General features: G+C 45.7%; 1 protein-coding gene across 1 annotated transcript in view; it reads right to left on the bottom strand.

Moving 5' to 3' along the window:
* LOC137546608 (arf-GAP with SH3 domain, ANK repeat and PH domain-containing protein 3-like) overlaps nucleotides 1–14,429 on the bottom strand; it is a 110,558-nt gene extending 96,129 nt beyond the window's left edge. Inside the window, exons 1-2 of the mRNA XM_068269269.1 lie at nucleotides 13,794–14,429; nucleotides 7,533–7,605 (exon numbers count right to left, since the gene is read on the bottom strand). Coding sequence (XP_068125370.1) covers nucleotides 7,533–7,605; nucleotides 13,794–13,916 — 196 coding nt within the window. The 5' untranslated portion in view covers nucleotides 13,917–14,429. The remainder of the gene's footprint in view (nucleotides 1–7,532; nucleotides 7,606–13,793) is intronic.
* Nucleotides 14,430–16,839: the final 2,410 nt, after the last annotated feature.

Below are 16,839 nucleotides of genomic sequence, written 5' to 3'. Positions count from 1 at the left end.
GAAATATGTGTCCATGGCTCCTGAGGGGAGGGCAGAGACTGCAAAGTTCCAACTGGAGCCAGTCGGGAGGGTTTGCTCCTGGCACAGACGGTACAGGTCTTAACAAATTCTTTGCAATCTTGTTGTAGAGATGGCCACCAGACAGATCTACACAACAATTCTTGGGTTCGGGTAATGCCAGGGTGTCCAGCATTCTTGTGTCCATGAAACAACTGCAGCACTTTGGGACGTAAAGTACAAGGGACATAAAGAACCCCTCTTGGTTTCCCTTCTGGGACTTCTAATTGAAAAGGACTTAAGAGGCTAGGAAGGTCTTCAACTATCTCAGTGGCTGCCAGGATGATCTCTTTCGACAGAATACTTTCTGAGGAAGGGGATGGAGCAGTTTCAGGTTCAAAACAACGAGAAAGGGCGTCCGCTTTAACGTTCTTACTCCCTGGTGTGAATGTTATTATAAAATTAAAACGGCAGAAAAAGAGAGCCCATCTAGCCTGTCTGGGGGTGAGTCTTTTAGCTTTTTCAATGTACTGTAAATTTTTATGATCCGTGTACACAGTAATTACATGCTCCGCCCCCTCTAACCAGTGGCGCCACTCCTCAAAAGCAAGCTTGATGGCTAATAATTCCCTGTTTCCAACATCATAATTTCTCTGGGCAGGGGAGAATTTTCTGGAAAAAAAAGCACAGGGATGAAGCTTGCCCTGAAGTCCTGAACGTTGAGACAATACTGCTCCTACTCCAACCTCTGAGGCATCCACCTCCACTATAAATGGGTAAGCAACATCTACATGATGTAATATGGGAGCAGAACAGAATGCTCTTTCAGAGAGGAAAATGCCACAACTGCTTCTTCTGACCAATGAGTGGCATCAGCCCCTTTTTTTGTCAAATTAGTAAGCGGAGACACCACCGAAGAGAACCCCTTGATAAATTTTCTATAATAATTTGCGAATCCCAAGAATCTCTGTAGTGCTTTAAGCCCAGATGGTTGTGGCCAATCCCTTACAGCAGAGACCTTCTTGGGATCCATGGACAACCCTGATGTAGAGATAATGTAACCAAGAAAGGCAATCTCCTTTACCTCGAAAACACATTTCTCTAATTTCGCAAACAATTGATTCTCCCTGAGTCTTTGTAACACATACTTCACATGTTGGCGGTGTTCCGTGATATTTTTAGAAAATATCAAGATATCATCTAAGTAGACGATTACAAAGTGACCCAGTACCTCTCTAAAAATCTCACTGACGAACTCCTGAAAAACTGCAGGAGCGTTACACAACCCAAAGGGCATCACCAAGTATTCGTAATGCCCCTTGGGAGTGTTGAATGCCGTCTTCCATTCATCTTCCTCCCTGATACGGATCAAATTGTAAGCCCCCCTTAGATCCAACTTAGTGAAAACAGAAGCCCCGGGAACCTGTGTAAATAAATCGTCGATTAGCGGTAGTGGATACCGATTCTTAATCGTGATCTTATTTAGACCCCTGTAGTTAATACAGGGGCGCAAACCACCATCTTTTTTCTGAACGAAAAAGAATCCCGCTCCTGCAGGAGATCTTGAAGGGCGGATGAAACCCTTCTGCAAATTTTCCTGAATGTACTGGTCCATGGCCAATTTTTCCGGGGACGAGAGGTTGTATAGGTGGCCCCTGGGTGGCATAGTTCCTGGTTTCAAATCTATTGGGCAATCAAAAGGTCTATGGGGGGGTAATTGATCTGCTGCCCTAGGACAAAATACATCAGCATATTCCTGATATTGTGGAGGTACTCCTTCCACTTGAATCTTAGTAGAACACAAAACTACATTCTGTAAACAATGTTGTGTACAATAAGGTGACCAAGTAGTCAACTGCCCATTCCCCCAATCAAACTGAGGAGAATGTAATCGTAACCAGGGCAACCCTAGTATCAGCGTAGAGGTAGACATCTTTAAAACGAAAAACTGTATGACCTCCCTGTGCAGAGCTCCCACTTGCAGTGAGAGGGGAGGTGTCTGACACAGTGGGGACTTTCCTTGCAAAGGAGTGTCATCAATCGCTGTAACATATAAGTGTCTTCCTACCGGAAGTACAGGGATATTTAAACTTAAAGCAAAGCTTAAATCTAAAAAGTTAGCTGTTGACCCGGAATCTACAAATGCTGTGGTAGGAAAGTTCTGCCCTTCCCAATTTAGGGAACAGGGCAATAAAATTTTTTCTTGTTTTGGAGGTAAAACAATTCCGCTTAGGGTGGTACCCCCTACCACATCTAAGCCGAGGAGTTTCCCGACTTCCTACCACAGTTTTGTGCAATGTGGCCCTTTTCCCCGCAGTACATGCAAAGACCCTCTCTGCGTCTTCTTGACCTTTCCGCCTCCGTGAGGCGCCCGTGGCCTAACTGCATCGGCTCCTCAGTCTCAACTGCTGCCGAGCTACTGGCCCCAGAAGTCCTAGAGTACATGGGGTACCTGCCCTTCTTGTTGTACCTCAGACGCCTATCTATTTTAATAGACAGCGTAATAGCCTCATCTAGATCTTTGGGTTCCGGATGACTAACCATCACGTCAGTTACTGCTTCCGACAACCCATCTAGGTATCTATCCAAGAGTGCATATCGCTCCCATCTAGAGGACACAGCCCACTTCCTAAACTCTGACGCATACTCCTCAGCAGTACTGCGTCCTTGTCTAAGGTTTTTGAGCTTACGTTCGGCCGTGGCGGCACTATCTGGATCATCGTAGATGACCGCCATGGCCTTAAAAAACTCCTGGACAGAAGACAGAGCAGGATGCTCATCAGGTAAGCCATAAGCCCACGTCTGGGAATCTGCATGCAATAGAGTCTTGATAAGAGTGACCTTCTGAGCCTCGGTTCCCGAGGACACAGGTTTCATCTCAAAGTAAGACAGCACTCTGTGACGGAAATTCTGGAAATCTGACCTTGTGCCTGAAAATTTCTCAGGAATGTTCATTTTAGGCTCGCTAAGAGCCGGGGGAGGTAGAACGTTAAGTGGTGATTGCAACCTTTGGACAGTCTCATTTAACTGTGTAATCTGAGCCTGCTGTGCAGTTACAGTAATCTTCAGCTGTTCTAACTCTGCCCTTACAGTCTGAAGCTGGTTTATCACCCCCTCCATCTTACTTCTTTATGGTCTGTGTTTCTGTAACGATTGGTGTCAGCAAGAGGCACAAATATCTGATTAAGTGGTGATATACAGAATCACCACCAATGCAGATATGTTAGAGTGAAATAGTCAGTATCTTCCTGATGGTAAATCAGCGGAAGGCTCACTAACACGGTAAGTGCCTGAAATGATCTACTCAGACCAGTGTCACACCCCGAACCTTGATTATTGGGGATCCGCAGTGTCGCCAATAATACAAGGATAGACCCGATTATATAGCAATCTTTCGGAATTGCTAATAATGCGGGTAGAAGTAAAGCAGTGGACACACGAACAACATGGAAATAAACAAAGCAGTAAATATTCACAAGGTTGTGGAAATATCCACCACACAGCAATTCCTCAGAGGTGTGGTTACCTCTGAATGGGAACCCCGTGTGTGAGATCCCCCAAAGTGGCAGTGGAGGAATCTCGGCCTCTGGCAGTAACGGTCTGCTAGGGCTGGCGTCTCAGGGAGGCAAGCCTCAGATAATAACCCAACAGTGGGAGACGTTCCACTGAAGGGAGCAAGGTCAGACAGAAAGAGGTTCGGCAACAGTACAGGCGGCAACAGTACAGAGACGTGAGACGAGAGAATAGTCAGGAACCAAGCCAATAGTCGTTAACGGTACGGGCTGGCAGAGTACAGAATCAGGAAGCAGAAGAGAAGTCAAGACAGGCACAGAATCATACACAGAGAATCAATAACAATAATAATCTCCTAGTCTAGGTGTGAAGTCCTTGGTTTCAACACCTGGGATCTAGTCTAAGGTCTGAGTGCTGACACAGGGTATCGCAAACACAGACGAAGTGTGACTGAAAAGCACTTCCTTATATACTGCCTGGGAGAGAAGTCTCCACCCCAGGCAGCAACCAATCAGAGCAGGCTAAAATGTCAGCTGACCTCCAGGTCAGCTGACACGCTTTCTAAGAGTATAAAGGCGTGTCTGGCGTGCGGCCGCACCCCCTAGAGGCAAGATGGCAGAACCCTGGTGAACAGCATGTTGGTGAGTTTGGAGCAGAGTGCTCGGACGGGTGTGCGCAGCGGATGCGGACGAATTTCCGCATCCCGCGTTGGAAGGTCCGCTTGCCGGACTGGATGCGACCATATTTCCGCAATCCATCCGGCGTTGCAGATTTTTCGTTACAAGTATCAGATATAGCGAAGTACCGAATCAGTGAACAGAAGAGTGGTCAGGACAGCAGAAAGTCATAACAGATAATGAACAATGCCTAGTCTTGGGTGTGAGCTCCGTGATCATCAACACCCTGGAACTAGTCTGAAGTATAACAGAATGGTAACACAAGTACCTAATCTTGGGTGTGAGGTCCTTGATCATCAACACCCTGGAACTAGTCTGAAGTATAACAGAATGATAACACAAGTCCCTAATCTTGGGTGTGAGGTCCTTGATCATCAACACCCTGGAACTAGTCTGAAGTATAACAGAATGATAACACAAGTCCCTAATCTTGGGTATGAGGTCCTTGATCATCAACATCCTGGAACTAGTCTGAAGTATAACAGAATGATAACACAAGTCCCTAATCTTGGGTGTGAGGTCCTTGATCATCAACACCCTGGAACTAGTCTGAAGTATAACAGAATGATAACACAAGTCCCTAATCTTGGGTGTGAGGTCCTTGATCATCAACACCCTAGAACTAGTCTGAAGTATAACAGAATGAAAACACAGATTCTGACAATAAGGTCTGAGTGCTTCCACGTAGTGATCGCAATGGCAGACAACCAACGAATGACCAGCACCCAGTATATATAGCCCAGCGCTCTCCAGCGCCTCCCCTAAGTGCTGGACCAAAGGAAACTGGTACAATCGTCAGCTGACCGGCTTGGTCAGCTGACTCACTTCTGGCTGTCATAAAAGTTCTGCCTCTCAGCGCGCGTGCGCGTCCTTCTGAACCTGTGTGGACTACCAGTCCCAGCCACACCAGACATGTCTTGCGTACCACCCGCCGCGCTGGATGCGGAACCAGCCGCACCGCTATCAAGGCATGCGGCGGTTTCTCCGCGTTCAGCCATACTGGCAGATGTAGGCCTACGCGTGCAAACCGCCGCGTTGGATGTGGAATCAGTCGCCTTGTTCTGAGCACACGCGGCGGCTTTTCCGCGTTTTCTCACATAAAGTTTCATAGGTTGCATCCCCTTCATCCAGCTAAAGCAGCACATGTCTCGCACAAGCAGTCCTAATTTATTGGGTAGACTACCTGGTCTTCCATGTGCAGCAGCCCCTCTTCTTCTGTGTACAATATCCCCCTTTTGAAGAATCTTCTCTTGGCTACAGCCTATATGACCTTTGAACAAATCCAGCATTGGCTCTTCCAGTTATTCCAAGTGGCAGTTTGCTCCTGAACAGTGTTAGCCTAAATGACTCAGATGGTGTGTGGTCTCCTGTAGAGAATTGCTGTGGTGTACATTGGATGTGGAGACATCAGTGCGGACCTTCCTTTCCTACTACATGACCTGGACTAACAAAATATGGAGTCAGACAAAATGTGTCAGTGTGTCTATCTTACTCTCCCAGTCTTTTTATAGTAAAACTGGAAGTACAGCCCAACCTTCAGCTTTATGCCAGCCTTGGAGATCCAGAAGGACAGGTGCACTTCATTTTTCCTGTCATATCATTAGAAACCAGTAGATGCAGTACTGTATAGGTGTAATTTGTCACAAGATACGGGGCCTGAATTGCTAAGGTTCTCCTGGACTATACACCATGGGAGAACACAAGGTCCTGTAAAACTGGTCTGGATTTATCATGCTGTTGTGTGATTAACATCTCCAACCCTAGCCTGGCTCAGACAGAGGTGCTTGGCTGCGATCCAGACGATTACAAGCTTTCTCCATTAATTGCCTGATGAAGCGGGACTATGCCTGCAACACACGTTGCAAACTGGAGCTACAAATAAATGTTATTTTTTATGTGCTAAAAATAACAAATCTATGTCTGTTTTTCTTCAAGGGTGGTAAGTCCACCGACTTCCCCCTTTTAAACTGTTTTTAGACGTTTTTATCCTACTTTGGTGCCTCTGTTCATAGGTCTATACCTAGCCTGGCTTATGCTCAACTAAAGTCCTATATAAAGTGCCTACGTCTGCCTTCGGTTCTTTATTGCTGTCGGTATCCCCCCCCCCCCCCACGCTGGGGAGAATTTTCCTCCCTTCAGGTACAGAAAATGGTGACATCTCATCAACAGGGATAGAGACACTGAAGAACAACAAACAACTACAACAACGAAAAGAAAAAAGAATACATATTTTCAGAATGGTGAAGAGATAGAACCTCTATCAGCTTTTACGGCTGTCACTCCTTTTTCTGGAGACACAATGGGCTCGATTCACAAAGCGGTGATAACCCAGTTAAAGACTTTAGGCGTGATAACCATTTTTATCATGCCTAAACTCAGTTTAGGCATGATAAGTTTAGGCATGATAAGTTTAGGCATGATAAGTTTAGATAAGTTTAGATCGCGCGCAAAGTCCCGCACGCAAAGCAGCGCCATTAAACTCTATGCAAAGTGCACCAGACTTTGCTAGCGCAAAACTTTTGATTAGCTGTGCACTGAGGTGCTAACCCAGTTGGTACTTAAACTTATCACGCCTAAACTTATCATGCCTAAACTTATCACACCTAAACTTATCACACCTAAACTTATCACACCTAAACTTATCACACCTAAACTTATCATGCCTAAACAGAGTTTAGACGTGATAAAGGGCTTTTCACCAGCGTGCTAACTGTTAGCACTGCTTTGTGAATCAGGCCCAATGTCAGGAAGCAAGAGGAAATCTTTGCAAAGGGGTTACAAATAACAATATCAACCTGACTATTAATCCTGGTACACACATCCAATTTTGATTGGCCAATGTCTGACCAATTTTACCACTTCCATGTAGTATGAGGGCCAACAGATATTTCATCAAAATTGAACGTGTGTACTTAGCTTTCCACTTCCCCCACTCTGTTCATAAATGGGGAAAATGTCGTGGCTGGAGTTTGGATTCAAAACTTTTGCAGTTATGTTACTGAAATGACATGCAGATATAATAAGTGGCCATGATTTTGTTTTTGTACAGTTATTTGAAAGTGACTGCATTGTCACAACTATTCACTCCTCACTATAGTGCAATATGACCCAGGTGAGGACTGCACACTGAGGCCAGTTCTGCAGGAGCACATACTGTACGTTCTCTGAAGATTCCCACCTCAGGACAACCTTGGTTGAGAAACCCTGTTGTGTGCAAGATAATACAATATTGTAGTAAGTATCACAGTCACAACTAAATCCAACTGTACATCTAGCCTACAGTATGAGTTATAAAATCTCATAATAAGGACACCCTCAGTTTGCTGATAATCCTCTGATACTCACAGAGACCCGTTGTATAGATGGATCGCACACTCTTCCGAATTCTGCCCAAAACCTGGAGATCACTTTCTAAACTCTAGGGGGGAAAAAAAGAACAATGAGAGAAATAACATGAAAGAGCAAAAGAAAATCTGGTGAAATAAAGATGACATACAAAGGGGTAAGGCCAGTGCTTCCATAGGGTTATATCACAGTTGCTTCAAGCACTTGTCCCCGCAGTGGACCCAAGTGGTGGAGGACCCGACGGGTGGCAGCAGCAGTGGACCAGTGCACAATGGTGCGTTATGTGAACGAGTCGACGGACACTGCAATGGACACTGTAGAATTGTGCATCCGGCATAGTGTGAGCCCTCCCTTATTGGGAAGGTTGGTGAAAGTGTTAGGTAATTTACCTTTTCATGTCAAATATGAGGCTTTGGCAGCTATAAAGCTTTTCTTGAAAATGTGATTGTGTCTGTTGGCAGGAATGCTGCTGCAGCTTGTCTTTCCATATTGCTGCTCTGACAGCAAAGAAGTTGGAAGATGTAAAACAGAGCAACAGTTGTCTGAAAAGGCTGCACCCATTGCTCTGGAAGTCTTTGCTGGAGGAAATGGCTGGTGTCAGGGCTCCTAACCACGTACTTTCTAGAATTTATTTGGCTTCGGATAGTCAAGAAACTTACAAAAAGTTTAAAAGCAAGCTTTTCCATTGAGGATCTATAAAAGAATGAGAAAATACCTGCGCCTGGAGTTGGAAACCTATTATATTAATGACTGTATACGTTTATTTAAAGGGACACTTAAGTCAAACAAAAAAAATGAGTTTTACTCACCTTGGGCCTCCAATAGCCCGCTGCAGCTGTCCGGTACCCTTGCCGTCTCCCTCCGATCCTCCTGTCCCCACCGGCAGCCACTTCCTGTTTCAGTGACAGGAGCTGACAGGCTGGGGACACGAGTGATTCTTCGCGTTCCCAGACACATTAGCACTCTCTATGCTGCTATATGGTGTATGATATATGCTATAGCAGCATAGATGGCGCTATTATGGCCAGGAACGTGAAGAATCACTCACGTCTCCAGCCTGTCAGCTCCTGTCACCGAAACAGGAAGTGGCTGCCGGCGGGGCCAGGAGGATCGGAGGGAGACGGTGAGGGCACCGGACAGCTGCAGGGGGCTATTGGAAGCCCCAGGTGAGTAAAACTCATATTTTTTTTGTTTGACTTAAGTGTCCCTTTAAAGCCAAGTTCAGGTCCACAATGTAACAGTCATTACATTTAATAAAAAGGTGCATGTATTCTTTGGGCAAACATTAGTATAGGCCAGCAGGAAACTGTGGCAGGGATCACAATCAGACAAGTCAAGACTAGCTTTTCTCCTGGGGGACTCAAAGCACTGCAGCCACTAGGGCTCACTCAGTAGGCAGTGTTCAGGCCCATACACAAACTCAACCAAACTGCCTGATTCTCATCTGAATTTGGTCTGCTGGATGACAACTAAGTTGACACTCTGTTGAACGTGTGTGTGTAGCTTTAGGGAGTCTTGCCTAAGGTCTTCTTACTGAACATGTGCTGGCTTACTGAACAGGTAGAGCCACCCGTGTCAGAGGCACAGTCCTTAACCAGTACACTATCCAGCCACTACCCCATTACATGGACTGTGTGGCTGTGGTTCCCACATGACTGGTGTTGATGGGCGGAGTTTCAGCTGTAGGTGTGAAAAGGGGGGGGGGAGGCAACATTTTGTGGGCAATGAGAAGCTGCACAAAGTATCTTGTACTTTTAAAGGTGTAAATACATTTTTTAATACGTGCATATTTTTCTGAAATAAACTAGTAAAAAGCATTCAAAAGTATGGGCATGAACTCTGGCTTTAATATTGCTTTCAACGAGCAGAGATTTATGTATTTACTTGCATGATCCCAAAAAATACAGTAGAATGCCTTGATAATAAACCCCACGGGACAAGGCAAAGTAGTTCACTGTATTAGAAGTTTACTACATCAGACATTGGCATGCTCAAGCACATAAAATATACTCTAGTACTGTATCTTATTTCAGTCAATAATTGGGAGTCATTATTTCTTTTCAATGCTTCAGCAAGTGAGCACAGACAGCATCTAAGTTAGATCAAAATGTGCAGTGCTCAATATGCAGGGATTTGCTTGCAATAATCACACAACAGCTTGCATAGGAAGCATAGGTCTTGCCAGATAATGCAGGTACAGTACTGATAGTGTGCTCATCTGTCCACATTTCTGTGCAGCCTGGATGATACTGTAGTGTTGCAGCCATGCACAAGAGCCACAGATGACAGTCAGTTACCTCAGTATATAGGATGATACTGTACTGCAGCCATGCATAAGCAAGTCACAGATGATGGACAATTCCCTTAGTAATCAGGCACCAGCTTACACAGGAAGCTTAGGTCTCACCCCCCCCCCCCCCCCCCCTCCACACACACACACATTTTCTACTGTAGAATACCGACGGGGACAAAAAAACAGGTTTACTATAAAGCTAAGTACACAAGGGGGGACAATTGTAGCTGTCGCTAGCACACGGGAGCGTGTGCGCGGCGACAGCTCGGCGACAGCTCGTCGCCAAGTCCCTCTGCATCCACACGGCAGCAGAGGGATTAGCGATGCGGCGGAAGCTGTCGCCGAGGTTCCTCCCCCCCGCCGGAAGCTCCGTGTGCTGTGTGTGGGTTGCTGTCGCTAGCCAGCATACACATGCGGGACTAGCGACAGTTCCGGCGAGGTTGCGGCGACAGCTGTAGCCGGCGATTGAACATGTCAATCGCCTGGCGACAGCTCCGACGGGCGACGGTTCGGGGCGCGCGTGTCATACACACGGGCAAACTGTCGCCGCAACACGCGCGTGCCACGTGGTTGCGGCGACGGCCGTACCCCGTGTGTATGAGCCTTAACAGACGTTCTATTATATCAGGATTTACTATACCAGGCATTACTCTTTTATATACTTATAAATGGGCTTGGCCAGGTTCTGAACACTTAAATTGTGCCACAGACATATTAAAGATTTGATACTTACCTGGGGCTTCCTCCCGCCCCATAAGCGTCTGTCTCTCGCCATCCTCCTGCGGTCTGGCGTTCAGCCGCAATCAGCCACGGTAACTGGCTCAGTCGCATCAGTTGGGTATTCTGCGCGTGCGCGGGAGGTCTGCACATGAGCAAAAGACCGCATCAACCAGTTACCGGGGCTGATTGCGGCTGAACGGCAGACCGCGGGAGGAGGCAAGGGACTCAGATGTGCTTATGGGGCGGGAGAAGCCCCGGATAAGTATCAAATCTTTACTTTAATATGTCTCTGATTTACTTTAAAGTGTACCAGAGATGACAGATACCTACCTTTTTATACATACCTGGGGCTTCCTCCAGCCCCATGGGGCTGCCTGCAGCTGCGCTACCGCTCCCGTAACTTCATCCAGTAGCGGCCAGTCTGACGCAAGTTAAGTGCGCTATTTACGTATCTCTCCAGCAGCCGCTGGACAGATACGTAAAGAGCGCACGTCCTCTTCCATTTGCACTCACATGCTTAGATTCGATCAGAGAGAAATCTAGCTCTTGATCATATCTGCTCATCATCTCTAGATGTATGAGCACCTTCAGTTTACTATACCCGAATATTTAATATATCAGTTTACTATAACTAGATTACACTGTATAATAAATATGCAACAAAATGTAAAACAACTGAAACAGCTTAGATTCCCTTGTTTTAAACTTTTAAACACCTACAAATAGCAAGGGCCATAAGCACAGATGTCGTCACTGTCCATGCCGAGCCTTCTTAAAAAAATGACAGCAGGCACCTGATTGTGTTGTCTGAGTGATGTCAGTGCAGCTGGCTCCTAAGCATTTCCTGCTGGCACCTGAATTGGACTGACTGACATGTGAATTTCATCTTTATTTGTCCATCCCTAGTTAGAGCACTACCGGTACTAACAGGCCTCTTTCATCGCAGGCCTGTTACTTAGGGCCTACTTGTTACTTGTTTTAAAACGTATCCATGAGATAATGTTAAAAATAGGACCCGCTTCCACTCATGCAGAAACACAGATCGCACATGGATCCATGTTGCACAGAAAGAAAATGTAACGGAGAGTCCGGATTTGACACTTTTTCCCGAACTGGATGGAAAAAAGGTGTCCAATGCAAGCCTATGAGAATGGACACTGTCCGCTCTCACTAGGCTAGCCGCCGCATCCGCGTTGAATGTTTCAGTCGCATTCAAGCGTTCCGCTGTCCATCACCGCTGCTCCATCCATTCTGAAGAGTTGAACCAATGAAAATTCTCCCTGTTGCTAGGCAGAATTGGCCTGTTGCAGCCTATGGAGAGCCATGCTTCTACTGACCTCCATGCTGTGGAAGGGACCGAGCGGCGGCACTAGCAGTGGGGGCGAGACAGGTGAGCAGCCGAAGCGTATGTACAGACACGATTGACGCACAGACGTAAATAACCAGCATATATGACCCTACCACAGACGTAGGCATTACAGTAAGCCAAGAGCAGGGTGCATAACCTCTAATTTACACGCTCACCAGGACTCTGCATAAGAAAGGAGGGAGGCACTCTGGGGGGGGGGGGGGGGGAGTGAGACGCCTTTCCATTATCAGGTGACTGTAGGCACGTGCCTACAGTGCCTTATTGTAAATCCGGCCCTGGCTGTATGAATATTTAGCTTATAGTTTGCCGAGCTATTCCACTTACTGTACTTCTTATTTTCTAAAACAAAAATGAGCGTTTTCTCAGTTACTCTCTTATATTAACAAGAATCAGAGGGCGCTGCCTAAACTATTGATTAATTCCAAAGATAGTATTGTGCGGTGTTGTATAATGTTATCCCCTGCTGCAACCTTTTCGGTGGGGTTAACCCCCGTTCCCCACCATGCACGAAAAAATGGTTACTATATTATCTTGAAAGGTGCGCTGAAGAAACAACTACCCACTCTGCGTGATTCTGTTACCTTATTTGCGTTTTTATTTGTATATTTTGTATACTTACTGGTATTTAAAAGTATTTAATTAAAACACACACATATATATCCACTAAAAGATGTATGTAGAAGGAACAAGACCAATAGCGCTTAGCATATCCACACCACCACACTAAAGGCACTAGTAGCATTTCAACACATCCACACTACCCCACTTAGCGTGCTGGTTTCACTTCAATTAGTGAGGATATTCTCCTCTTAAAAAGCAAAAATATATAAAATATAAAACTGTGTGTGTATAAAAATAAAAAACACACATATATGAGGTAGGGATCCCGAAGAATAAAAATTGTAAAAATTGTAGTATTTGAAATACTACAATTTTTATTCTTTGGGATCCCTACCTCATATATGTGTGTTTTTTATTTTTATACACACACAGTTTTATATTTTATATATTTTTGCTTTTTAAGAGGAGAATATCCTCACTAATTGAAGGGAACCAGCACGCTAAGTGTGGTAGTGTGGATGTGTTGAAACGCTACTAGTGCGTTTAGTGTGGTGGTGTGGATATGCTAAGCGCTATTGGTCTTGTTCCTTCTACATACATCTTTTAGTGGATATATATGTGTGTTTTAATTAAATACTTTTAAATACCAGTAATTATACAAACTATACAAATAAAAACGCAAATAAGGTAACAGAATCACGCAGAGTGGGTAGTTGTTTCTTCAGCGCACCTTTCAAGATAATATAGTACTCTCTTATATTAGTTATGGTAAATCCGGCTTTGCTAGTTATAAACTGCTGCATAAACTCCAACATGTTTGCTCTATCAGCTATTCCTCACACATTACTATGCAAATGCTATATGTTATAATACAGCAGTTCTGAAAACAAAGAGTATAAAGTCCACTTTTACACAGTGTACCTACTGAAGCAGGAACTACTTACAGATGAGACCTGAAAACCATAGCATGTTAAAGAAAACAGCCACCATGCTGAACAGTATACAATACTGTGATACAGTGAAAGAATTGCTACAGAAAAGTGGTATGTAAGAAGGTGGGGTGGCAGCACAGAGGATTTTATAGCCACTGGAATGCGGAAATAAAGTACCTCCTTTCATTACCAGCATCTCACCTATATGTAATACTACGCCGTCTCCCTCAGCAGACCTCTAACCAAAACAAACCTCCACCTCCCACAATAGATGTGATCACCAGAATGCCAACAAAAGGCACAGCATCCTTCTGCCAGATTGCCAGTAAACTGATGCCAGTGAAATAACACGATTCAAGTTGCCCCCTTCAGTGCACAGTACTCACCTCTTCCAAGGCCATCACCCCCTGCCTGCACTTCTGGGCTCTGCTAAGAAAGTTAGACAGCGGTCCTTGGGGGCTGTCAGGGCTGATCTCCTGGAAGAGGGACAGTGGCGTTGAGTCTGGCATGGTGCTAATATCCAGTTCCTATCACTGCAAACCACAGCCGGAGGCTACCGGTGAGACATGGCTGGATGCCTTGCTGTGTCTAAACAGACAGATGAGATGTGCCGATAGAATTCCTTCTAGATATGCAATGCAATCCTCTGCTTTCATTCACTTTCGCAACTTCTCAGCACTGCTTTGCCTCCTTTAACTTGAGCTGCTTTGATTAATCTGAATGAAACTTCGGAAGAAAGTACTAGTGACAGCCAGGCACCGAGAAGCTTCTGCGAGGAGTCATTAGTTCATTCAGCGGAGGTAGGGAAGCTCTGCTGCGCTGCGGCATTGCATAATCTCTCGCTAGACGCGGCGCGCTGCAAAGTTTACTTTCTTCACTCCTGTCTTCCGGAGCTGCTTTGTTATCTGTCAGAGGAGTTTGCCTTTGATCCGGATTACTCATTAAACACGTCCTGTATGGAGAGGTTGCCGTGTCTCTCAGCTTCTCCACAATTGAGAGAGGGGCATCTGCTGCCGCTATCCCTCCCCCCGGCCTATCCCAGTCACATGACGGCTCGGTGTCAGGGAGCGGAGTCTCAGCACGTTCCCTATAAATTCATTCTGCACAAATATGTGACCTGCGTTGTGGAAGGCTGGAAGCACCTCTGCAAGGTGAGCGCAGGGACAGAGGAACAGGACTTGCCTGTGGAAAGTGCTACGTGTGAAGGAAGACTCGCACACATCTGTAGCTTTCTGCTGACGACTCTTTTCAGTAGACTAGTATCTACCAACATTGCTAAACTGTTTCTAGGGGTGACTGGGCCTCTTTATATAGCTTTATTGTTGTTTAAAACAAACCTGAAGTCATTTAACGATATACCCATGTAGAGGGAATGTTCTGGATACCACAGCCTTCCCAGTCCGCCCTTGTCCCATGTGTCTGCCGTTGAAGTTATGCAAATGGTTGTGTTTTCAGTATTCCTTCTTCAGAAGTACTTGCATCGCCAAGTGATTTCCAAAGATGTGCATGTCTGTACTGTGCCGGTTTTCAGAGGTATTCGCAGAGCCGGGACAAGGTCCTCCAGCACCCGAGGCTGAGACACCAAAGTGCACCCCTCCCACACCAGCCATCACACACTGTTATTAGACTAAGAAGCACCCCAGGGCCCCCAACACCTTAATCTCTAGTTATCTGGCTTGCAGTCAGTTACTGCCATGTATCCCCTTTTCTTATTTCTTTCTGTTTCAAACACAATAGGAGAATGATAGCTAAGTGAGCTGTGCATCCCCTCCTCCACTGCGCCCTGAGGCTGGAGCCTCTCTTGCCTCTGCCTCGTCCCGGCCCTGGGTATTCGGGTACATCATGTGAGTAGTGCCGAAGGGTGTCCAAGGAGTGCCAAAGAGTTATTCGACCTAGCAGGTTGAAAAACTTCAACGGGGTACGCTGGAACGACTGGACGGATCAGGAAGGCTCAGGGTTCTCCAACCCTGTCCTCAGGGCCCACCAACTGTACATGTTTTGCAGGAAACCACAAACATTCACAGGTGGGGTAATTAGTGTCTCAGCAGAGCTGATTAACTACCTCTGTGGATTTCTACAAAACATGCACTGTTGGTGGGCCTTGAGAAACAGGGTTGGGGAACACTGTTTCTATGGTATCCAGAGCGCTCCCTCTACATAGGTAAGTTTCTACAAAGCCAGAAAAATAGGCGCAGGATCCGCCTCTGAAAGAAGAGCACCGCCAAATGTGCCCATTAAAAAAGCCAATAAATTTGGGCGCTCAATAACAGGCAGTGCTATTTTAGCCTTGGCGTCCACTATTTAGTTTCCGCTCATTGCTTCGGAAGGGGGGTGGGTTTAGACGACGGGGGTGGGGTTTAAGTGTTAGGCACCACCAAGGGGGTTAAGGGTTAGGCATAGGTAGAGGAAAGGTTAAGAGTTAGGTATCAGTAGAGGAAGGGTTCTGTGCAAGAATATTGTTAGGTTAAGTCATAGGAAAATATCAGTAAAGATCAGTAAAGATAACCAATATTTTACTATCGGAATTAAGTGGTAGAATATCGATAATTTTACCAATAGTCTTGTAGCAACAATTCCATGCGCCCTTTTTTCCAGGCAAAATGATTACATGAATGCCTTACCTTACACACACACCTCAGAAAACTAAGGTATAACCCTGGCTGGAATTGGAACCTAAACACTACATTTTAGGGTTATAGCAGTAGCCAGTGGCTTAATCCCAGCACTGTGGATTGCATTTAAACTCAACACACAGCATATAGTGCTGAAAAGTGGCATTGAAATAGTGGATGCAGAGGTTGTGAAGGTACCGGAGGCCCAGGAAAAGAGGAGCCCACTGGGAACCCTACCTCAACTGCTCTGTTAGCTCTTTATTGGTGCTAGCCTGGTAATGATCACCACTATAATGTTCTTTTTATGGTGGTAATCATTACCAAACTGTTCCCTCCCCTGCTTTCACTTTGCTGCAGCTGCCCTTGGCGGGTTTTGCTGCATTATATCAGTCATTATATATATAGTGTGCGAGAGTTGGCCCAATATAATACGTGCACTGGGGTTCATAGATCCTTAGCTATCCCTTTTGTGCAGAATGGACCCAAACAGAGCCATTTTAAATGGGGTACTTCTCACTTTTAGATACAGCTAAAGCCTCACTGCTTCATCAAATGGATGGCATCTATGCTGCTCTCTAAGCACAAATGGTACCGTGCTACTGCACAGGCACGAGGCGTAGGAACAACTGTGCATTGACCATGCTGTTCACAGACAGTAACGCAAACTTTCAGAGTATCCCGGGCAGCGGTGGTGGTTGCGAGGAAGCTTCTGGAGGATCCAGAGGCTTTCCTCTACAGAGGTAAGTATCTAAAGGTGGCCATACACTTCTAGATGAGCACCAGATCGACCATCTGAAAGATTCCACCCTAATCCAATTTG

The sequence above is a fragment of the Hyperolius riggenbachi genome, chromosome 2, assembly GCF_040937935.1.
Source record: "Hyperolius riggenbachi isolate aHypRig1 chromosome 2, aHypRig1.pri, whole genome shotgun sequence".
Lineage (NCBI taxonomy): Eukaryota > Metazoa > Chordata > Amphibia > Anura > Hyperoliidae > Hyperolius > Hyperolius riggenbachi.
Note: the sequence above shows the minus strand (reverse complement) of the source record. Positions and strands in the feature narration are given on the sequence as shown.